The sequence below is a fragment of the Zosterops lateralis genome (genome assembly GCF_965231275.1).
Source record: "Zosterops lateralis genome assembly, chromosome: 38".
NCBI classification, from domain to species: Eukaryota; Metazoa; Chordata; class Aves; order Passeriformes; family Zosteropidae; genus Zosterops; species Zosterops lateralis.
In genome coordinates, this window is record NC_139798.1 from 75,738 (window position 1) to 99,683 (window position 23,946).

At 37.0% G+C, this 23,946-nt stretch overlaps 1 protein-coding gene across 3 annotated transcripts in view; it reads left to right on the top strand.

The window, feature by feature from the left end:
• RBM23 (RNA binding motif protein 23) overlaps nt 1-23,946 on the top strand; it is a 44,437-nt gene continuing 20,491 nt past the window's right edge. For 2 of the 3 annotated variants that reach the window (XM_083882187.1, XM_083882188.1), the window contains exons 1-9: nt 1-96; nt 718-809; nt 3,027-3,101; nt 5,111-5,158; nt 6,768-6,814; nt 7,410-7,457; nt 11,717-11,851; nt 15,658-15,711; nt 19,638-19,755. In XM_083882187.1, the coding sequence (XP_083738313.1) occupies nt 774-809; nt 3,027-3,101; nt 5,111-5,158; nt 6,768-6,814; nt 7,410-7,457; nt 11,717-11,851; nt 15,658-15,711; nt 19,638-19,755 (561 nt within the window). In that variant the 5' untranslated portion in view covers nt 1-96; nt 718-773. The remainder of the gene's footprint in view (nt 97-717; nt 810-3,026; nt 3,102-5,110; nt 5,159-6,767; nt 6,815-7,409; nt 7,458-11,716; nt 11,852-15,657; nt 15,712-19,637; nt 19,756-23,946) is intronic. The other variant, XM_083882189.1, reaches the window with a different exon arrangement.

A 23,946-nucleotide genomic window follows, 5' to 3' on the forward strand; every position in this document is an offset into this window, starting at 1 on the left:
GGAGGGGGAAGGTTCTGGAGGCCGCCGCCATCTTTGCCGCCGCGTCCGGGGCCGCCGCCGCCGCCGCCGCCGTTTCGGGGCTCCCGGGGGGGGCCGGTAAGGCCGCCAGCGCTGTCGCGACATGACGTCAGAGCCCCCCGCGCCGTGACGTCACTCCGGGGGCGGCGGGGGGAGCGGGGGGGGAGCGGCGGAGGCGGCGGGGGGGGGGGGAAACGGAGTGGGGGGGGAGGGCGGGAAACGGAGCGTGAGGGGGAACGCCGCCAGGGGGCGCTAAAAGGGGGCGGGGCTTAAAGGGGGCGGGGCTTGTGCGCTGTTGTTTTTAATACTATGGGGCGTGGCTTTAAACGGGGCGTGGCTTGTTCACTGTTTTATGAAGAGGGGGCGTGGCTTAGGGAGGGGGCGTGGTCTAAGCGTCGTTGTTTCTAATGGGGCGTGGCTTTGGGGGGCGTGGCTTAAGCGCTATTGTGGTCAATGGGGAAGGGGCGTGGTTTATACCCTATTGTTGTCTATGGGAAGGGGCGTGGCTTTGAAATGGGGCGTGGCTTGCGCCCTATTGTAGTCAATGGGGAGGGGGCGTGGCTTGTGGCCCATTATAGTCAATGGGGAGGGGCGTGGCTTGTGGCCCATTGTTGGCAATAGGGAGGGGCGTGGCTTGAGTGTCCATGACGTCATGGCCGCCACAATGACGTCATTGTTCTGTTTATGATGTCACCACAGGACACACCAGGGAATCCCGGGGGTTTCCCCCCCACCCTAAAAAATCCCCCCCGGGGATGGAGTCGGGGGGAGCCAAAGAGATGCCGGATCCGGTGAGAGAAAAATACCCCAAAAATGCCCCAAAAACCCCCCAAAAAATCCCCCCCCAAAAAAACTCCAAAAAATTCCTCCAAAAATTCCTGAAAAATCCCATAAATTCTCATAAAACACTCGGAAAATCCAAAAAAAAATCCCCCAAAAACCCCTGAAAAATCCTTCAAAAATTCCCAAAAATATTCCCCAAAATTTCCAGAAAAATTCCACAAAAAATCCCCAAAATTCCCCCCAAACCTCCCCAAAAAATCGCCAAATTATTCACCGAAATTCAAAAAAAACCCCCCCAATATCCCCTAAAAAATCCTAAAAATCCCTAAAAAATCCCCAAAAACTCCGAAAAAATCCCCCAAAATCCCCCCAAAACCTCCCAAAAAAATGCCAAAAACTCCCCTAAAAAATTTTCCAATAATCTCCCAAAAATCCCCAAAAAAATCTCCTAAAATTCACAAAAATCCCCCCAAGAACCCCAAAAATTCCCCGAAAAATTCCCTAAAAATCCCCCAAAAAATTCCTTAAAAATCCTCCCCAAAAATCCTGAAAAATTCTTCAAAAGATCCCCAAAAAAATGCCCCAAAGATGGCCAAAAAAATCCCCAAATAATCCCCTTAAATTCACAAAAATCCCCCCAAAAACCCCGAAAAAAACCCCAAAACTCCCAAAAAATTCCCCAAAAATTCCTTAAAAATTCCTCAAAATCCCCCAAAATTCCCAAAAAACCCCCCAAAACCTCTCAAAAAATCCGCAAAAAAAATTCCCAAAAAATTGTCGAAAAAATCCGCAATACGTCAAAAAAATCCCAAAAAAAACCCCCAAAAATCCCAAAAAAATCCCTGAAAAATTCCACAAAAAATCCCTAAAGAATTCCCAAAAAAATCACAAAAAATCCCCCAAAAATTTCCAAAAAATCCCCCCCAAAATCCCCCCAAAAATCCCTAAAAATTCCCAAAAAAATCCTCAAAAATCTCCCCAAAAATCTCCCCAAAGTTCCTCCAAAATCTTCCAAAAATTCCCCAAAAATCCCCCAAAAAAATCTCAAAAAATCCTCAAAAAAATCCCCAAAAGTTGTCAAAAAATCCCCAAAAATTCCCCCGAAAAATCCAAAAAAATCTCAAAAAAATCCCCCAAAAATCCCCCCAAAATCTTCCAAAAATTCCTCAAAATATTCTCAAAAAATCCGCAGAAAAATTCTGAAAAACTTGTTGAAAAAATCCCAAATTCCTCAAAAAAATCCCAAAAAACCCCAAAAAAATCCCCTCAAATACTCAAAAAAATCCACAAAAAATCTTCAAAAAAACCCCCCAAAAAATCCTAAAAAATTCCCCCCAAATTCCCCAAAAATCCCCTAAAACTTCCCCCAAAAAATCCCCAAAAATTCTCAAAAAAAATCCCCTCAAAATCGTTCAAAAATCCCCCAAAAATCCTAAAAAAATCCTAAAAAATCCCCAAAAATTCCTTGAAAAAAAATCCCAAAAAATCTCCAAAATTTCCCAAAAATCCCCTCAAAAATCCTTCAAAAATTCTCAAAAAATCCCAAAAAACCCCCCATAAATCCAAAAAAATCCCTAAAAATCCCCAAAAAATCCCCCGAAAATTCCCCAAAAATCCCTAAAAAACTCTCAAAAAATGCGCAAAAAAATTCCCGAAAATTGTCGAAAAATCCGTAAAAATTCCCTCGAAAAATCCAAAAAAATCTCAAAAAAATCCCCAAAAATCCCCAAAAATATCCCCAAAAAAATCAAAAAAATCCCTCAAAAATCCCCCCAAAATCCCTAAAAATTTTCAAAAAAATCCTCAAAAATCTCCCAAAATTTCCAGAAAACCCTCAAAAAACTCTCAAAAAATCCCCAAAAAAATCCCCAAAAATTGTCGGAAAAATCCCCAAAAGATCCAAAAAAATCTCAAAAAAATCCCCCCAAAATCCCAAAAAATCCCAAAAAAATCCCAAAAAATCCCCAAAAAAATCCTTTTAAAATCCCAAAAAAATCCCCAAAAAAATCCATAAAAAACCCCAAAAAATTCCCCAAAAATCCTAAAAAAATCCGCAAAAAAATTCCCGAAAATTGTCGAAAAATTCCCAAAAAATTCAGAAAAATCCCAAAAAAATCCCCAAAAAATCCCTGAAAATTCCCAAAAAATCCCCAAAAATTCCCAAAATTAAAAAAATTTGGGAATTTTTGTGAATTTTGGGATTTAATTTCCCTTTTTTTCCGCAGGCGGACGCGATGACGTCGGACGATTTCGACATCGTCATCGAGGCCATGCTGGAGGCGCCCTATAAAAAAGAGGAGGTGAGGAAATTTGGGAATTTTTTTTAGGAATTTTGAGGATTTTTGGGAATTTTGGGGTTTGGGGATTTTTTGGGATTTTTTTGGGATTTTTTGGAGGTTTTTGGGGGATTTTTAAGGATTTTTTAGGGATTTTTTTGGAATTTTTTTTGAATTTTTGAGGAGATTTTTTGGAAATTTTTGAGGATTTTTTTGGAGGTTTTTTGAAGAATTTTTGGGGATTTTTTGAGGATTTTTTGGGGTTTTTGGGGGTTTTTTCAGGGATTTTTTGGGGAATTTTTTTGAGACATTTTGGGAATTTTTAAGGAATTTTTTGGAAAATTTTGACAATTTTTTTGTGAAAATTTGGAATTTTTGGGGATTTTTTGCAGAATTTTCGGAAAATTTTTGAGGATTTTTTGGGAATTTTTAATTTTTGGGGATTTTTTTGAAGTTTTTTTGAATTTTTGAGGAGTTTTTTTGGAAATTTTTGAGGATTTTTTGGAGATTTTTTGAAGAATTTTTTGGGATTTTTTCAAGTTTTTTTTGGGGATTTTTTGGGGAATTTTTTTGAGACATTTTGGAAATTTTTAAGGAATTTTTTGGAAAATTTTGACAATTTTTTTTGTGAAAATCTGGGGGAATTTTTTGAGTTTTTGGCGATTTTTTGCAGAATTTTCAGCAAATTTTTAAAGATTTTTTGGGAATTTTTTTTAATTTTTGGGGATTTTTTGGAGGTTTTTAGGAATTTTGGGGATTTTTGGGAATTTTGGGGTTTGGGGATTTTTTGGGAATTTTTTGGGATTTTTTGGGGGGATTTTTGGGGATTTTTTGGATTTTTTTTTTTTTAATTTTTGAGGAGTTTTTTGGAATTTTGGGGGAATTTTTGGGAGTTTTTTGTGATTTTTTGGGGGGGAATTTTTGGGGATTTTTTGCAAATTTTTTAAGGAATTTTTTGGGATTTTTGAGAGAATTTTAGGGGATTTTTTTGTGATTTTTTTGGTGATTTTTTGGTATTTTTTTCGCTATTTTTGGGGGGATTTTAAGGGAATTTTTGGGAATATTTTTGGGAAATTTTGAGGAATTTTTTGGAAGTTTTCGGGGAATTTTTGGGAATTTTTTTAGGGAATTTATTTGGGATTTTTCGGGATATTTTGGAATTTTTTGGTAAATTTTTAGGAGATTCTTGGGAAATTTTTGGAGAATTTTCAGGAATTTTCAGGAAATTTTTGTGATTTTTTTTAGGGGATTTTTACGGAATTTTTGGTAAATTTTTAGGGACTTTTTGGCGGGATTTTTTTTGGGAATTTTTGGAATTTTTTGGAAGGGATTTTGGGATTTTTTGGGGGGGAATTTTTTTGGATTTTTTTGGATTTTTTTTTCAAGAATTTTTTGAGATTTTTTGGGGGAATTTTTGGAAATTTTTTTGGATTTTGGGGGGATTTTTGGCAGAATTTTGGGGGAATTTTTTGGTGAATTTTGGGGGGAATTTTGGGGAATTTTTGAGAAAATTTTGGGGAATTTTTGTGATTTTTTTAGGAAACTTTTTGGGGAATTTGTGGGAATTTCTTGTGATTATTTTGGGGTAATTTTTGGGGAATTTTTAGGTTTTCTTTGGTAAAATTTTGGGGAATTTTTGGGATTTTTTAGGGAATTTTTGGGGGATTTTTTGCTGGATTTTTGGAAATTTTTGGGGTGAATTTTTGGGGAATTTTGGGGGGGATTTTTCTGGGTTTTTAAAGGAATTTTCAGGGATTTTTTGGGAATTTTTTGAGGAATTTTGAGGAATTTTGGGGGGAATTATTGGTGATTTTTATGGAATTTTTGGGGAGTATTTTGGGATTTTGGGGGGATTTTTTGGGGATTTTTGGGGGGAATTTTTGGGAATTTTTTGTGGAATTTTGCAAAATTTTGGGGGGATTTTTATGGAATTTTTGGGGATTTTTTGGGGATTTTTGGGGGGATTTTTTGGGGGAAATTTTGGGTGAATTTTGGATAAATTTTGCTGAATTTTGTTGATTTTTCCCCCCCAGGCCCAGCCCGGCCCCTCCAAGGCCCAACCGGAGCCGCCCCCGGCGCAGGTCAGACAAAACGGGAATTTCGGGATTTTTTTGGGAATTTTTGGGAATTTTGGGGAAATTGGGGGAATTTGGGGAATTCTGGGGAATTTTGGGGAATTTTTTTGGAATTTTTGGGGGAATTTTTGGGAATTTTTAGGCAATTTTGGGGAATTTTGGGGGGAATTTTTGGGGAGAAATTTTGGGAATTTTTGGAGGATTTTTTTGGGAATTTTTGGGAGAGTTTTAAGGAAACTTTCGGGGAATTTTTGAGATTTTTTGGGCAATTTTTTTGTGGAATTTTTGGGGGGAATTTTGGGGAGAAATTTTGGGATTTTGGGGGAATTTTGGGGAGAAATTTGAGGAATTTTGGGGGGAATTTTTTGGGGATTTTTAGGCAACTTTGGGGAATTTTTTGGGATTTTTTTGGGAGTTTTTTGGGGAGTTTTAAAGGGATTTTTGGGAATTTTTTGGGGAATTTTGGGGGATTTTAAGGAAATTTTTGGGGAATTTTAAGGGAATTTTTAGGGAATTTTTTGGACATTTTGGGGAATTTTGGGGGAATTTTTGAATTTTTGGGGCATTTTCTGGGAATTTTTGGGAATTTTTGAGGCATTTTTTTGGAATTTTAAGGGAATTTTTTTTTAAATTTTAAGGGATTTTTTGGGGAATTTTGGGGAATTTTATGGGGAATTTTTTTGACATTTTGGGGAATTTTGGGGGAATTTTTGGGGCATTTTGGGGAATTTTTTTTTGGCAATTTTTAGGCAACTTTGGGGAATTTTTTGGGATTTTTTGGGGGCAATTTTTAGGAATTTTTTGGGGAATTTTGGGGAATTTTTTGGGGAATTTTGGGGAATTTTTTGAGGAATTTTGGGGAATTTTAAGGGAATTTTTGGGGAATTTTTGGGGGATTTTTGGGAATTTTGGGAAAATTTTAAGAGAATTTTAAGGAAATTTTTAGGCAGTTTTGGGGAATATTTTTGGGAATTTTTTTGGGGAATTTTTGGGAATTTTTCAGGGATTTTCGGGGCAATTTTTTGGGAACTTTTTGAGGAATTTTGGTGGAAATTTTGGGAATTTTCTGGGATTTTTGGGGAATTTTTGGGGGGAATTTTTTTTGGGAATTTGAGGGAATTTTCTGGGAATTTTTGGGAAATTTTGATGCATTTTTTGGAGTTTTTGAGGAACTTTTTTGGAATTTTAAGGGAATTTTTGGGGAGTTTTTGGGGCATTTTGGGGGAATTTTAGGGAATTTTTGGGGGAATTTTTTGGGGAATTTTTTGGGATTTTTGGGGATTTTTTGGGAATTTTGGGGGGAAATTTTTGGTGTAAATTTTGGGGGGAATTTTTTGGGGAATTTTTTTTTGATTTTTGGGGAATTTTTTGGGATTTTGGGGGGAATTTTGAGGGCGAAATTTTGGGGATTTTTTTGGGCAATTTTTTGGGAATTTTGGAGAAATTTTTGGAGAAATTTTTGGGAGAAATTTTGGGAATTTCAAGGGAATTTTCTGGATTTTTTTGGGGAATTTTTGGGGGGAATTTTTTGAGAATTTTTTGGACTTTTTTGGGAGAATTTTGGGAATTTTTGGGGGGATTTTGGTGTAAATTTTGTTGATTTTGGGTTTTTCAGGCGCCCCCAGAGGAGCCAAAGGAGCCCAAGAAGGAAAGCGGGAGCAGGTGAGGGAAAAAAAATGGGAATTTGGGGGGAAAATTGGGAAAATTTGGGGGAAAATTGGGTCAAAAATGGGAAAAAATTGGGATTTTCTGGGGAAATTTCTGGGGAAATTTGGGAAAAAATGGGGAAAAATGTGGAAATTTTGGGGAAATTTGAGCAAAAGTTGGGAAAATTTGAAAGAATTTGGGGAAATTGGGCAAAAATAGGGAAAAAATAGGAAAAATTTGAGAAAAATGTGAAAAATTTGGGGAAATTTGAGGGATTTGGAGAAAACTGAGGCAAAAATGGGAAAAATTAGAAAAAAATGTGGAATCCGGGGGAAATTGGAGCAAAAATGAGGAAAATTGGGACAAAAATGGGGAAATTTGGGCAAAAATTGGGAAATTTGGGACAAAAATGGAGCAAAAATTGGGAGTTTTGGGGAAAAAAAATCCAAAATTTGGGTGGAAATCCCAAAATTTTGGACCAAAAATTGAGATTTTTGGGGGAATTTCATGTGGAAATTTCAGAATTTTGGGTTCCTGGGTCAGATTTTTGAGAATTTTTAGGATTTTATTGGATTTTATCCCGATTTTTTTATGTTTTTCCCGTTTTCAGCAGCCGGAAGAAGCGGAGCCGCAGCCGGAGCCGCGAGCACAGACACAGGTGGGGAAAAATGGGGAAAAAATTGAGAATTTTGGGCAAATTTTGGAAATTTTGGGCAAAAATTTGAGATTTTTGAGGGAATTTGGGGATTTTGGGGGATTTTAGGGAATTTTTGGGGGAAAATTTGGGATTTTTGGGGCGTTTTTTAGGGAAAAAATTGATTTTTTTTGTTTTTTTTGAGGGAAAAATTGGGGATTTTTTGGGGGGAAAATTGGGAATTTTTTTTTTAGATTTGGGGATTTTGGGTGGAAATTTTGGGGTTTTTTTGGGGGATTTTGGATTAAAATTTCAGGATTTTTTTCAGGGATTTTGGGGTTTTTTTGGAGGGATTTTTTGGGCTGGAATTTTGGTTTTTCTGTCGCTGAAATTTGGGGATTTTGGGGCTGAATTTCAGGATTTTTTTAGGGATTTTGGGTTGGAATTTTGGCTTTTTTTGGGTCAGAATTTTAGGAATTTTTGGGGATGAAATTTGGGATTTTTTAGGGATTTTGGGGTGAAATTTTGGGATTTTTTTTGGGGGAATTTTTGGTTCAGAATTTCAGGATTTTTTTTTGTATTTTGGGTTGGAATTTTGGGATTTTTTAAGGGATTTTGGGGTGAAATTTTGGGATTTTTTTTGGGGAATTTTTGGTTCAGAATTTCAGGAATTTTTTTGGTATTTTGGGTTCAAATTTCAGGATTTTTTTTGGGAATTTTTTGGGTTTAAATATCAGGATTTTTTTAAGGATTTTTGGTTGGAATTTTAGAATTTTTTTGGTATTTTGGGTTGGAAATTTGGGATTTTTTTGGGGATTTTTTGGGGATTTTTTGGGTCAGAATTTCAGGATTTTTTTAGGGATTTTGGGGTGGAATTTTGGGATTTTTTGGGGATTTTTTAGGTTGGAATTTTGAGATTTTTTAAGGGATTTGGGGTCAGAATTTTGGGAATTTTTTGGGATTTTTTAGGTCGGAATTTTGGGATTTTTTAAGGGATTTTGGGCTGAAATTTTGGGATTTTTTTGGGGAATTTTTGGGTCAGAAATTCAGGAATTTTTTTGGTATTTTGGGTTCAAATTTCAGGATTTTTTGGGGGTTTTTTTGGCTTAGAATTTCAGGATTTTTTTAGGGATTTTAGGCTGAAATTTCAGAATTTTTTGGGCCGGAATTTTAGTATTTTTGGGGGATTTTTTGGGTCAAAATTTCAGGATTTTTTGGGATGATTTTGGGTTGGAGTTTCAGGATTTTTTTGGGTTTTTTCGGGTTGGAGTTTTGGGGTTTTTTGGGGTATTTTTTGGGTCAGAATTTCAGGATTTTTGGGGGATTTTCTGCTGAAATTTTGGGATTTTTTTGGGGAAGTTTTTGGGTTAGAATTTTTTGGTTTTTTGGGTTGATTTTAGATTGATTTTTGAGTGATTTTTTTGGGTTTTTTTCAGTCACAGCCTTGATCAGGACTGGCTGAAATTTGCGATTTTTGGCTTAAAATCCCCAAATTTTTGGGGCATTTTGGGGTAAAATTTGGGATTTTGGGTCGAAATTTTGTGATTTTGAGGCATTTTACGGCTGAAATTTGGGATTTTTGGGGCTGAAATTTTGGGGTAAAAATTTGGATTTTTGGGTTGAAATTCCAGAATTTTGGGGCATTTTGGGGTAAAATTTTGGGGATTTTCGAGTCAAAATTCGGGGGTTTTTGGAAGGATTTTGGGCAAAAATTTGGGGATTTGGGGCTGAAATTTGGGATTTCATGAAAGATTTTGGGGTTTTGGGGGAATTTTGGGGTATTTTGGGCTAAAAATTGGGATTTTGGGTTGAAATTTTGGGGATTTTTTGGGTCAGAATTTTAGGATTTTTTGAGGCTTTTTGGGTCAGAATTTCAGAATTTTTTTTTTGAGATTTTAGACTGGAATTTGGGGGGTTTTTTCGTTAGTTTTAGGGTTTTTTTGGAAGATTTTTGGGTCAGAATTTCGGGATTTTTTGGAGTATTTTTGGGTTCAAATTTCAGGATTTTTTTTAAGGATTTTGTGTTGCCACTTTACGGTTTTTTGGGGAGTTTTTCAGTCAGAATTTTGGGATTTTTCTGGGTTGGAATTTCAGGATATTTTGGGGGATTTTTGAGGATTTTTGTGCTGCAATTTGGGGTTTTTAGGCCGAAATTTGGGGATTTTGGGGATTTTTTTGGGTGATTTTTGGTTTATTTCTGGGTGAATTTTGGGCGATTTTTGGGTGATTTTTGGCTGATTTTTGGGTGAATTTTGGCTGATTTTTGGGTGATTTTTGGCTGATTTTTGGCTGATTTTTGGGTGAATTTTGGGCGATTTTTGGGTGAATTTTGGGTGATTTTTGGCTGATTTTTGGGCGATTTTTGGGTGAATTTTGGGTGAATTTTGGGTGACTTTTGGGCGATTTTGGCTGATTTTTGGCTGATTTTTGGGTGATTTTTGGGCGATTTTTGGGTGATTTTGGGGTGAATTTTGGGTGATTTTTGGTGATTTTTGGGTGAATTTTGGGCGATTTTTGGCTGATTTTTGGGTGAATTTTGGGGTGATTTTTGGGTGATTTTTGGGCGATTTTTGGCTGATTTTTGGGTGAGTTTTGGGTGAGTTTTGGGTGAATTTTGGGCGATTTTTGGGTGAATTTTGGGTGATTTTTGGCTGATTTTTGGGCGATTTTTGGGTGATTTTTGGGTGATTTTTGGGTGAATTTTGGGTGATTTTTGGCTGATTTGGGGCGATTTTCGATTTTTGGGTGATTTTTGGCTGATTTTTGGGTGATTTTTGGCTGATTTTTGGGTGAATTTTGGCTGATTTTTGGGTGAATTTTGGGTGATTTTTGGGTGAATTTTGGGTGATTTTTGGCTGATTTTGGCTGATTTTTGGGTGAATTTTGGGCGATTTTTGGGTGAATTTTGGCTGATTTTTGGCTGATTTTTGGGCGATTTTTGGGTGAATTTTGAGTGATTTTTGGGTGATTTTTGGGTGATTTTTGGGCGATTTTTGGCTGATTTTTGGGTGATTTTTGGCTGATTTTTGGGTGATTTTTGGGTGAATTTTGGGTGATTTTTGGGTGATTTTTGGGTGGTTTTTGGGTGATTTTTGGCTGATTTTTGTCCTGTTTTTCAACCACAGCCATGACCGTGAGTGGCTGAAATTGGGGATTTTTTGGGTCAGAATTTTGGGCGATATTTGGGGTGGATTTTGAGCTGCAATTTCAGGATTTTGGGGGGGTTTTTTGTTAAAATTTTGGGATTTTTTTGGTGGGATTTTAGGGTAGAATTTTAGGATTTTGGGGGGTTTTTTGGGTTGTACTTTTGGGGTTTTTTGGGTATTTTGAGCTGGAATTTCAGAATTTTTTTGGGCCAGAATTTCAGGATTTTTGGGGCATTTTTTGGGTCAGAATTTCGGGGGTTTTCGGGTATTTTTTGGGTTATAATTTTGGGATTTTTTTAGGGATTTTTTTGAGTTGAAGTTTCAGGGTTTCTTTAAGGACTTTGGGCCGAAATTTTGGAATTTTTTTGTTGCGAATTTCCTGATTTTTTTTAGGGATTTCGTGTTACAATTTCAGGATTTCTTGAGGAGATTTCGCGTCAGAATTTTGGAATTTCGTGGGGTATTTTTTGGCTTAGAATTTCAGGATTTTTTTGGTACTTTGGACTGGAGTTTTGAAGGGGTTTTGAATTAAAATTTTGGGATTTTTGGCTCAAAATTTATGATTTTTGGTTGTTTTTCTCTCCCCCAGCCGCAGCCGTGACCATGACCGCGACCGGCTGGAATTTGGGGATTTTTTGGGGGGATTTTTGGGGTGATTTTGAGTCAGAATTTCATGGGGTTTTTTTCCAGGGATTTTCAATTGCAATTCCAAGATTTTTGGGGGGATTTTTTGTTAGAATTTTGGGGTCTTTTTCAAGGATTTTGGGTTCAAATTTTAGAATTTTTAGGGGGGCATTTTGGGTTACAATTCTGAGATATTTTAGGGATCTTGGGTCGGAATTTTGGCATTTTTTGGTGTATTTTTTCCGTTAAAATTTCAGGATTTTTGAAGTATTTTTTGGGTCAGAATTTCGGGATTATTTTCAAGGATTGTGGGTTACATTTTGAGGGTTTTTTGGGCTGAAATTTGGGGATTTTTGGATGTTTTTTATTCAGCCAGAGCCACGACTTTGATCGTGACCAGCTGGAACTTGGGGATTTTTTGGGCTAAAATTTTGGGGGTTTTTTTGGGTGACTTTTGGTTCATTTCTGGGTGACTTTTGGGTGATTTTTGGGTAATTTTGGGACTTGTTTTAGCCGCAGCCGTGACCGCGACCGCGAGCGGCGCCGCCGCAGCCGCAGTCGGGAGCGCCGGAGCCGCCACCGGAGCCGCAGCCGCGACAGGAGGAGGAGCCGCAGCCGCGACCGGCGCAGCCGCGACGACAGGGCCAGGTCAGAAATAACCCCCAAAACCACCCCAAAATCCCCCCAAAAAACCCAAAATCCCAGAGTTTTGGCCAAAAATTCCAGAGTTCTGGTCAAAAATCCCACAAAAATCCCAAAATTTTTGGGGTTTTTCCGGCCTAAATCGCGACCGGCGCAGCCGTGAATAAAGGACGTGGTGAGAAACCCCGAAAAATACCCAAAAATACCCCAAAAATCCCCAAATTTTGGGGGTTCTGAGTCAGATTTTTAGAGTTCTGGGGGTTCTGAGTCAAAATCTCAGAGTTGTGGTTAAAAATCTTGCGAAAATTCCCGAATTTTTGGGGTTTTTGGGGCCAAAATCGCGACCGACGCAGCCACGACGACAGGGCCAGGTGAGAAATACCCCGAAAATTCCCTAAAAATCAAAAAAACACCAAAATCCCAGAGTTGTGGCCAAAAATCCCCCAGTTGTGGGAGTTGTGAGACAAAAAACCCCCAAAAAACCCCGAAAATCTGAAATTCCACCCCGAAAAACCTGAAATTTCTCAGTCAAAAAATCCCAAAATTCTGACCCAAAATCCCCCCAAAAATCCAAAAATTTTAACAAAAAAATCGCCCCAAAAATCCCCAAATTCCGTCCCCAAAATCATCAAAAAAAATCCCCAATTTCCAGTTCAAAATCCCCAAAAAAAATCCTGAAATTCTGACCCAAAAATCCCCAAATTTTTGGGGTTTTTGAGACCAAAATCGCGACCGGCGCAGCCACGATGACAGGGCCAGGTACAGAATACCCCAAAAAAAACCCTAAAATATCCTGAATTCCCCAAAATCCCAGGGTTGTGGCCAAAAATCCCCCAGTTGTGGGAGTTGTGAGACAAAAAAAACCAAAAAAATCCCCCAAATTTTGGGGTTTTTTTGGCCAAAATCGCGACTGGTACAACCGTGACAGGGCACGATGAGAAATAACACCTAAAAAATACCTCAAAATCCCAAAAAATCCCCCAGTTCTGGGGGTTCTGAGTCAGATTTTTAGAGTTCTGGGGGTTCTGAGTTAAATTCTCAGAGTTTTGGTCAAAAATCCAACAAAAATCCCCCCGAATTTTGGGGTTTTTGAGGCGAAAATCGCGACTGGTGGAGCTGCGACGACAGGGCCGGGTACAAAATACCCCCAAAAATACCCCTAAAATCCCAAAAAATCTCCAAAAAAACCCCAAAATCAGATGGTTCTGATCCTAAATAACAGAGCTCTGAGCCGAAATCCCGGAGTTTGGGTGGAAAATCCCACAAAAATCCCCAAATTTTTGGGTTTTTTCAGCCAAAATCGCGACCGGCGCAGCCGTGACTAAAGGACACGGTGAGAAACCCCAAAAAATACCAAAAATACCCCAAAAATCCCCAAATTTTGGGGGTTCTGAGTCAGATTTTTAGAGTTCTGGGGGTTCTGAGTCGAAATCTCAGAGTTGTGGTTAAAAATCCTGCGAAAATTCCCGAATTTTTGGGGTTTTTCTGGCCAAAATCGCGACCGGCGCAGCCACGACGACAAAAATCCCCCCAAAAAATCCAAAATTTCCCAAATTCTGGGAGTTGTGACCCAAAATCTGAGAGTTCTGACCCAAAATTCAAAAAAAATCCCGAAATTTTGGTGTTTCTCACCCAAAAAATCCCGAAATTTTGGGTTTTTTTCAGCCACAACCTCTAAAAACCCCCAAAAATCTCCCAATTCTGGGGGTTCTGACCCAAAAATCTCCCAATTCTGGGGGTTTGGAGCCCAAATTTAAGAGTTCTGGCCCAAAAAAACCCAAAAATCCCCAAATTTTGGAGGTTTTGACACCAAAAATTCCCAAATTTTGGGTTTTTTCAGCCAAAATCGCGACTGGTGGAGCCACAGTGACAGGGCCGGGTACAGAATACCCCAAAAATACCCCAAAATATCCAAAATTTCTCAATTCTGGGGGTTCTGAGTCAAAATCTCAGAGTTCTGGGGGTTCTGAGGCAAAAAAACACCAAAAAAATTCAAATTTTGAGCCATAAAACCCCAAAAATGCCCAAATTTTGGGGTTTTTCAGATGCAGTTGTGACAATGGGATGGTTCTGAGAGACCCAAAAAAACCCCAAAAAATGATCCTAAAAATCCTCCAAAAATCCTCCCGAAATATCCCAGAAAATGCCCCCAAAAATCCCCAAAAATGATCCTGAAAATTCTCCAAAAATTCCCCCAAAATATCCCAAAAATCCCCAAAAATGATCCCAAAAATCCTCCAAAAATTCCCCCAAAATATCCCAAAAAATGCCCCAAAAATGCCCCAAAAATTCCAAAAAATTCTCCCAAAATTCTCCCAACCGATCCTCCAAAAATCCCAAAAAATCCCCCCAAAAAAACCCTAAAATCCCTCAAAAATTCCAAAAAAATCCCCCCAAAATCCCCCCAAAAATCCCTAAAAAAATCCCACAAAAATCCCCAAAAACTTCTCCCAAAAAAGCCTGAAAATCCCCCCAAAATATCCCAAAAATTGTCCCTAAAAATCCCCCAAAACTCTCCAAAAATATCCTGAAAAACGCCCCAAAAGTCCGACAAAAAATGCCCCAAAATATCCCAAAAAATGCCCCAAAAATCCCCAAAAATGATCCTGAAAATTCTCCAAAAATCCCCCAAAACATCCCAAGAAATGCCCCAAAAATCCCCAAAAATGATCCTGAAAATCCTCCAAAAATCCCCCAAAATATCCCAAAAAATGCCCCAAAAATTCCAAAAAAATTCTCCCAAAATTATCCGAAACGATCCGCCAAAAATCCCAAAAAATCCCCCCAAAAAACCCCCAAAATCCCTCAAAAATTCCAAAAAAATCCCCCCAAAAAACCCCCAAAAATCCCTAAAAAAATCCGACAAAAATCCCCAAAAACTTCTCCCAAAAAAGCCTGAAAATCCCCCCAAAATATCCCAAAAATTGTCCCTAAAAATCCCCCAAAAATCCCCAAAAATATCCTGAAAAACGCCCCAAAAATCCGACAAAAAATGCCCCAAAAATCCCCAAATTTTGGGGGTTTTGAGGCCAAAAAAAACCTCCAAAAAAAATCCCAAAAATCTGAAATTCCACCCCCAAAAAATCCCAAATTTCTCAGTCAAAAAATCCCTCAAAAAATCCCGAAATTCTGACCCAAAATCTCCCCAAAAATCCAAAATTTTTAACAAAAAAATGGCCCCAAAAAATCCCCAAAATTGTAAAAAAAATTTTCCAATTTTCAGTTTAAAATCCCCCCAAAAAATCCTGAAATTCTGACCCCAAAAAATCCCCAAATTTTGGAGGTTCTGAGTCAAAAATCTCCAATTTTGGGTCTTCTGACCGAAAAAATTCCCAAATTCTGCCCAAAATCTCCAAAATTCTGCCCCAAAATCCCCAAATTTCAGCCCAAAATCCCAAAGTTCTCAAATTTCTGCTCAAAATCCCCCAAGTTCTTCCCCAAATCCCAAATTTGACCCCAAAAAATCTGGGATTTTTGTGACTAAAATTTGGGATTTTGGATTGTTTGGGGCTAAAATTCCTGAAAACTTGGGGAAAAAAATAGAGATTTTGGGAAAAAAAATGGGAATTTTGGGGGGTTTGGGGATGAAAACATGAGATTTTGGGGCAAAATTTGGGATTTTTGGGAGAATTTCGGGCTGAAATTTGGGATTTGAGGGTGAAATTCCAAAATTTTGGGGCATTTTGGGATAAATTTGAGATTTTTGGGTCGAAATTTGAGGGTTTTGGGACTAAAATGTGGGATTTTGGATCGTTTTGAGTTAAAATAATGGGAATTTTGGGGTAAAATTTGGGATTTTTTTGTCTCCCCAGGCGCCGCTTTGGGCACAGCAAGAGCCCCTTGTACCGAGAGAAGAGCCCGGGACGGTGAGAAATGGGGAAAAAATGGGAAAAATGGGCAAATTTGGGGGAAAAATGAGAATTTTGGGGAAATTTTTGAATTTTTGGGGAAAAATGGGATTTTTAGGGAAAAAAATGGGGATTTTTGGCCAAAAAATGAGGTTTTTAGAGGAAAAAATGTGATTTTTTGGGGGGGAAAAATGGGAATTTTGGAGGGTAAATTTTGAGGTTTTGGGGGAAAAATGGAAATTTGGGGTAAAAAATGGGATTTTTAGAGGAAAAAAATGGGAATTTTTGGCCAAAAAATGAGGTTTTTTAGAGAGGAAAAAAAGGGAATTTTAAAGGGGAAAAAATGGGAATTTTTGGGTGAAAAATTGGGAGATTTTTGGGCAAAAAATGAGGTTTTTTAGAGGAAAAAAAGGGAATTTTAAAGGGGAAAAAATTGGGAATTTTGGGGCAAAAATGGGGATTTTTTGAGGGGGAGAATGGGAATTTTTGGGGAAAAAATGGGGATTTTGGGCAAATTTGGGGGGAAAATGGGAATTTTTGGGAGAAATTTGAATTTTTAGGGGAAAAAATGGGATTTTTAGGGAAAAAAAATGGGGATTTTTGGCCAAAAAATGAGGTTTTTGGAAGAAAAAATGTGATTTTTTGGGGGAAAAATGGGAATTTTGGAGGGTAAATTTTGAGGTTTTGGGGGAAAAATGGAAATTTGGGGTAAAAAATGGGATTTTTAGAGGAAAAAAATGGAAATTTTTGGCCAGAAAATGAGGTTTTTAAAGGGGAAAAAAGGGAATTTTAAAGGGGAAAAAATGGGGATTTTTGGGGGAAAAATTGGGAGATTTTTGGGCAAAAAATGAGGTTTTTTAGAGGAAAAAAAGGGAATTTTAAAGGGGAAAAATTGGGAATTTTGGTGCAAAAACGGGGATTTTTTTGAGGGGGAGAATGGGAATTTTTGGGGAAAAAAATGGGGATTTTTGGCCAAAAAATGAGGTTTTTTAGAGGAAAAAAAGGGAATTTTAAAGGGGAAAAATTGGGAAATTTGGGGCAAAAATGGGGATTTTTTTGAGGGGAGAATGGGAATTTTTGGGGAAAAAAATGGGGATTTTGGGCAAATTTGGGGGAAAAATGAGAATTTTGGGGAAATTTTTGAATTTTTGGGGAAAAAATGGGATTTTAGGGAAAAAAAATGGGGATTTGGCCAAAAAATGAGGTTTTTAGGGGAAAAAATGTGATTTTTTTGGGGGGAAAAATGGGAATTTTGGAGGGTAAATTTTGAGGTTTTGGGGGAAAAATGGAAATTTGGGGTAAGAAATGGGATTTTTAGAGGAAAAAAATGGGAATTTTTGGCCAAAAAATGAGGTTTTTAAAGGGAAGAAAAGGGAATTTTAAAGGGGAAAAAATGGGAATTTTTGGGGAAAAAAAAGGGGATTTTTGGGGAAAAAATGAGTTTTTTAGCGAGGAAAAAAGTGGAATTTTAAAGGGGAAAAAATTGGGAATTTTGGGCAAAAATGGGGATTTTTTTGAGGGGGAGAATGGGAATTTTTGGGGAAAAAAAATGGGGATTTTGGGCAAATTTGGGGGAAAAATGGGAATTTTTGGGAGAAATTTGAATTTTTGGGGGAAAAAATGGAATTTTTAGGGAAAAAAAATGGGGATTTTTGGCCAAAAAATGAGGTTTTTGGAAGAAAAAAATGTGATTTTTTGGGGGATAAAAATGTGAATTTTGGGGGAAAATTTGGGGGAAAAATGGGAATTTTAGGGGAAAAAAATGGGGATTTTTGGGGAAATTGAGGTTTTTAGAGGAAAAAAGGGGATTTTAAAGAGGAAAAAAATGGGGGATTTTTGGGAAAAAAATAGAAATTTTGGGGCAAAAAATGAGATTTTTTTGGGGGGGGAAATGGGAAATTTTGGGGAAAAAAATGGGGATTTTTAAAGGGAAAAAAAGAGGTTTTTAAAAGAAAAAAGGTGATTTTTGGGGGGGGGAAATGGGAATTTTGGGGAAAAAAATTGGGGTTTTTATTTTTAGATAACCAGGAATTTTAAGTGGAAAAAATGGGAATTTTGGGGGAAAAAATGGGGATTTTTGGGGAAAAAATGAGGTTTTTAGAGGAAAAAAAGGGAATTTTAAAGGGGAAAAAATGGGGAATTTTGGGCAAAAATGGAGATTTTTTTGAGGGGGAAAAAATGGAGATTTTGGGGAAAAAAATGGGGGTTTTTGGGCAAAAAAAGGAGGTTTTTAGAAGAAAAAAGTGAATTTTAGAGAGAAAAGAAATGGGGATTTTGGGGGAAAAATGGGGATTTTGGGAAAAAAATTGGGAATTTTTGGGGCAAAAATTGAGGTTTTTAGAGGAAAAATAGGAATTTTGGGGGATGAAAAATGGAAAAAAAAAGGAATTTGGGGGAAAATTTTGGATTTTTGGGGTTAAAAAGGGGATTTTTGGGAAAAATGGGGGAATTTGGGAGGAATGGGAATTTTGGGGAAAAAAAGTGGAGTTTTGACCAAAAAAAAGCCATTTTTAAAGGGGAAAAAAATGGGAACTTTTTAGAGGGGAAAAAAATGGGAATTTTTGGATTTATTTTCGTTATTTTTGGATCAATTTTTCACAGGATTTTTTTGGGAATTTTGGGAATTTTTGGGAATTTTGGACCCAGTCTTTTCTCTTCTATCCCAGGAAATATTTTGGCTCTTTTAGGTCAAGTTTGGTTTATTTCGGGTCAATTTTTGGTCGATTTTGGTCATTTTTTGGTCAATTTTTGTCATTTTTGTGTCAATTTTTTTGGGAATTTTTTGGGAATTTGGGAATTTTTGGGAATTCTCACTCCAGGTGTGTCTCACCTGTCCCAGGGAATCTTTGGGCTCATTTTGATCCATTTTGGGTCAATTTTAGGACCATTTTTGCCATTTTTTGGTCGATTTTCGTCATTTTTGGGTCAATTTTAACAGGATTTTTTGGGAATTTTTGGGGAATTTTTGGGGAATTTTGGGAATTCTGACTCCAGGTGTATTTCTGACTCTCCCAGGGAACCTTTGATCCATTTTTGAGCCATTTTGGGTCAATTTAGGTCCATTTTGGTGCCATTTCGGGTCATTTTTTGGCCGATTTTCGTCATTTTTGCGCCGATTTTTTGGGGATTTTTTGGGAATTTCGGGAATTCTCACTCCAGGTGTGTCTCACCTGTCCCAGGGAGCCTTTGGGGTAATTTTGATCCATTTTGGGTCAATTTAGATCAATTTTGGAGCCATTTTCGTCATTTTTGGGTCTATTTTGGTCATTTTTTGGTCGATTTTCCTCATTTTTGCGCCAATTTTTTGGGAATTTTTTTGGGGAATTTCGGGAATTCTCACTCCAGGTGTGTCTCACCTGTCCAGGAAATTTTGGGGCACTTTCAGCTCCATTTTGGGCTCTTTTTGATCCACTTTGGAGCCATTTTCGTCATTTTTGGGTCGATTTTTGTCATTTTTGGGTCGATTTTCGTCATTTTTGCGCCAATTTTTTGGGAATTTTTTTGGAATTTTGGGAATTCTGACTCCAGGTGTTTTCCCCTCTGTCCCAAAAAATCTTTGAGCTTCTTTAGGTTGATTTTGGTCAATCTTGGAGTCATTTTTGTCGTTTCTGGGTCTATTTTTGTCATTTTTTGGGTCGATTTTGGTCATTTTTGGGTCTATTTCGATGAGGTTTTTTGGGAATTCCGTGGGAATTTTTGGGAATTCCGGGAGGATTTTTTGGGAATTTTGGATCCAGGTGTGTCTCTCTTGTCTTAGCAAATCTTTGGGGTCATTTTGATCCGTTTTGGGGCAATTTTGAGTCGATTTTGAGTTGATTTCAGTCGGTTTTGGGTCGATTTTCGTCATTTTTTGGTCGATTTTCGTCATTTTTGCGCCAATTTTTTGGGAATTTTTTTGGGAATTTTGGGAATTCTCACTCCAGGTGTATTTTTCCCTTTTCCAGGGAGCCTTTGGGGTCGCTGAGCCCCGAGGAGCGGGACGCCAGGACGGTGTTCTGCATGCAGCTCGCCGCCCGGATCCGCCCGCGGGACCTCGAGGATTTCTTCTCCGCCGTCGGGAAGGTCGGGAAAAATCCCCCCAAAAATATGGGAAAAATGGGGGAAAAATATGGGAAAAGTTGTGGGAAATGTGGGGAAAATAATGGGAAAATTGTGGGAAAAATCCCAGAAAAAATCCGAGAAAAAATCCCAGAAAAATTGGATTTTTAGGGAGAAAATTCCTGGAAAAATCCCAGAGAAAAAATGGAGGAAGTCATGTAAAATATGGGAAAAATCAGGGAAAAATTGTGAGAAAAATCAGGGAAAAATATGGGAAAAATATGGGAAAGTTTTGGGAAAAATATGGGAAAATCAGGGGAAAAAATCAGGGAAAAATGTGGGGAAAATTGTGGGAAATGTGGGGAAAAATCCTGGAAAAAATCTGAGAAAATCAGGGAAAAGTAGTGGGAAAAATCAGGGAAAAATTGTGGGAAAAATAGTGGGAAAAATCAGGAAAAAAAAAAAAAGGAAAAATCTGGGAAATTGTGGGAAAAATCTGGGAAAAATCAGGGAAAAGTTGTGGGAAAATATGGAAAAAATATAGGAAAAATAGTGGGAAAAATTTGGGAAAAATATGGGAAAATCAGGGGAAAAATTCTGGAAAAAAATCAGGGGAAAATTGTGGGAAAAATTGTGGGAAAAATTGTGAAAAAATCAGGGAAAAATATGGGAAAAATCTGGGAAAAATATGGGAAAAATCTGGGAATAATCATGGGAAAATAATGGTAAAGAAATGGGAAAAATATGGAAAAAGTCTGGGAAAAATTGTGGGAAATGTGGGGAAAAATCCTGGAAAAAATCGGAGAAAATACGGGGAAAATCTGGGAAAAATATGGGGAAAATCATGGGAAAAATGTGGGAAAACAGTGGGAAAAATCATGAAGAATATGGGGAAAAATCAGGGAAAAATTTAGGAAAAATATGGAGAAAATCATGTAAAATATGGGAAAAATCAGGGAAAAATTGTGAGAAAAATCAGGGAAAATTTGTGGAAAAATGTGGGAAAATTATGGGAAAGTTTTGGGAAAAATATGGGAAAATCAGGGGAAAAAATCAGGGAAAAGTGTGGGGAAAATTGTGGGAAATGTGGGAAAAATCTGGGAAAAATCAGGAAAAATGGTGGGAAAAATCGTGAAAAAATCAGGGAAAAATCAGGGAAAAATTGTGGGAAAAATCAGGGAAAAATTGTGGGAAATGTGGGGAAAATATGGGAAAAATTGTGGGAAAATAATGGTTAAAAATGGGAAAATGTTGGGAAAAATCCTGGAAAAAATCAGGGAAAAATATGGGAAAAATTGTGGGAAAAATATGGGAAAAATTGGGGAAAAAATCCAGGAAAATCTGGGAAAATCAGGGAAAAAATCCAGGAAAATCATGGGAAGAATCCAGGAAAAATCAGGGAAAATATGGGAAAATTTATGGGAAAGATCAGGGAAAATAATGGGAAAAATATGGGAAAAATCTGGGAAAAAATCGAGGAAAATCCTGGGAAATATCGTGGGAAGTTGTGGTAAAAATCCTAGAAAAATCAGGGAAAAATTGTGGGAAAAAAATGGGAAAAATATGGGAAAAGTCTGGGAAAAACTGTGGGAAATGTGGGGAAAAATCCTGGAAAAAATCGGAGAAAATCTGGGAAAAATAGTGGGAAAAATCATGGAAAATGTGGGAAGAATAGTGGGAAAAAAATCTGAGGAAAATTGTGGGAAAAATCTGGGAAAAATCTGGAAAAAATCAGGGAAAAGTTGTGGGAAAATATGGGAAAAATGTGAGAAAAATATGGGAAAAATTTGGGAAAAATATGGGAAAATCAAGGGAAAAATTCTGGAAAAAGTCAGGGAAAATATTCTGGAAAAAATCAGGGAAAATTATGGGAAAAATCAGGGAAAAATTGTGGGAAAAATCAGGGAAAAATATGGGAAAAATCGGGGGAAAATCGGGGGAAAATACAGGAAAAATTGTGGGAAATGTGGGGAAAAATATGGGAAAAATGTGGGGAAAATTGTGGGAAAAATCTGGGAAAAATTTAGGAAAAATATGGGGAAAATTGGGAAAAAAATCCGGGAAAATCCTGGGGAAAAATAGTGGGAAAAATCAGGGAAAAAATGGGAAAAATCGGGGAAAAATCGTGGGAAAAATATGGGAAAAATTTAGGAAAAATATGGGAAAAATCTGGGAAAATAGTGGGAAAAATCAGGGAAAATCTGGGGAAAAATCAGGGAAAAATTTAGGAAAAATATGGGGAAAATCATGGGAAAAATAGCGGGAAATGTGGGGAAAACAATGGTAAAAATCCTGGAAAAAATCTGGGAAAAGTCAGGAAAAATGGTGGGAAAAATCGTGAAAAAATCAGGGAAAAATATGGGAAAAATTTAGGAAAAATATGGGAAAAATTGGGGAAAAAAATCCAGGAAAATCCGGGAAAATCAGGGAAAAAATCCAGGAAAATCATGGGAAGAATCCAGGAAAAATCAGGGAAAATATGGGAAAATTTATGGGAAAGATCAGGGAAAATCCTGGGAAAAATATGGGAAAAATCTGGGAAAAACCGAGGAATAATCATGGGAAAATAATGGGAAAAATATGGGAAAAATCTGGGAAAAAATCGAGGAAAATCCTGGGAAATATCGTGGGAAGTCGTGGTAAAAATCCTAGAAAAATCAGGGAAAAATTGTGGGAAAAAAAATGGGAAAAATATGGGAAAAGTCTGGGAAAAACTGTGGGAAATGTGGGGAAAAATCCTGGAAAAAATCGGAGAAAATCTGGGAAAAATAGTGGGAAAAATCATGGAAAATGTGGGAAAAATAGTGGGAAAAAAATCTGAGGAAAATTGTGGGAAAAATCTGGGAAAAATCTGGAAAAAATCAGGGAAAAGTTGTGGGAAAATATGGGAAAAATAGTGGGAAGAATTTGGGAAAAATATGGGAAAATCAGGGAAAAATTATGGGAAAAATCTGGGAAAAAATCAGGGAAAATTATGGGAAAAATCAGGGGAAAATTGTGGGAAAAATCGTGAAAAATCTGGGAAAAATCCTGGAGAAATTGTAGAAAAAATCAGGGAAAATAATGGAAATAATCTGGGAAAATACGGGAAAAATCTGGGAAAAATATGGGGAAAATTGGGAAAAAAATCCGGGAAAATCCTGGGGAAAATAGTGGGAAAAATTGTGGGGAAAAATATGGGAAAAATCCCAGAAAAAATCCCAGAAAATTTGTATTTTTAGGGAGAAAAGTCCTGGAAAAATCCCAGAAAAAAATCCCCGAAAAATCCCAGAAAAAATTGGATTTTTAGGGAGAAAAGTCCTGGAAAAATCGTGGAAAAAATCCCAGAATTCTGGGGAGAAAGTTCAAAAAAAAATCCTGGAAAAATCAAGGAAAAAATCATGGAAAAATCTTGGAAAATATAATGTAAAAATCCTGGGATTTTGGGGAGAAAATTCCGGAAAATTCATGGAAAAAGTAATGGGGAAGATGGAAAAAAATCCAGGAAAAGATGGGAAAAAATCCGGGAAAAAATCCGGGAAAATTCTGGAAAAAATCCGGGAAAATCCAGGGAAAAATCCTGGAAAAAATCAGGGAAAAAATTCTGGACAAAATCAGGGAAAATCAGGGAAAAATATGGGAAAAGTTGTGGGAAATGTGGGGAAAAATCCTGGAAAAAATCGGAGAAAATCTGGGGAAAATCTGGGAAAAATTGTGGGAAAATCATGGGAAAAATGTCAAAAATTTCTTTAAAAATCTCAAAAAATTCCTGTAAAAATATCCAAAAAATATCTCACAATATCCCTAAAAAAATCTTTAAAAAATCCAAAAAGATCCCCTAAAATTAAAAAAAAAATCCTCTAAAATCCTATTAAAATTGAAAAAAAATTCTAAAAAATTTCAAAGAATCCCCAAAAATCACCTAAAAATTCTCTAAAAACATCTTTAAAAAATCTTTCCAAAATACCCTAAAAAATCCTTCCAAAAATTCCCTAAAAATCCAGAAAAATTTCCTAAAAATCTTCTAAAAATTTCAAAAAAGTCTTTAAAAGCATCCCTTAAAAATTCTTCGAAAAATTTTTAAAAATCCTTAAAAAATCCCCGAAAAATCACAAAAAAAGTCCCCCCCCAAAAAAAAAAAAATCACCCAAAAAATCCTTTAAAAATCTCCAAAAAATCCCCAGAAAATCTAAAAAAAAAAAATCCCTCAAAAAATTTCCAGAAAAAATCCCAAAA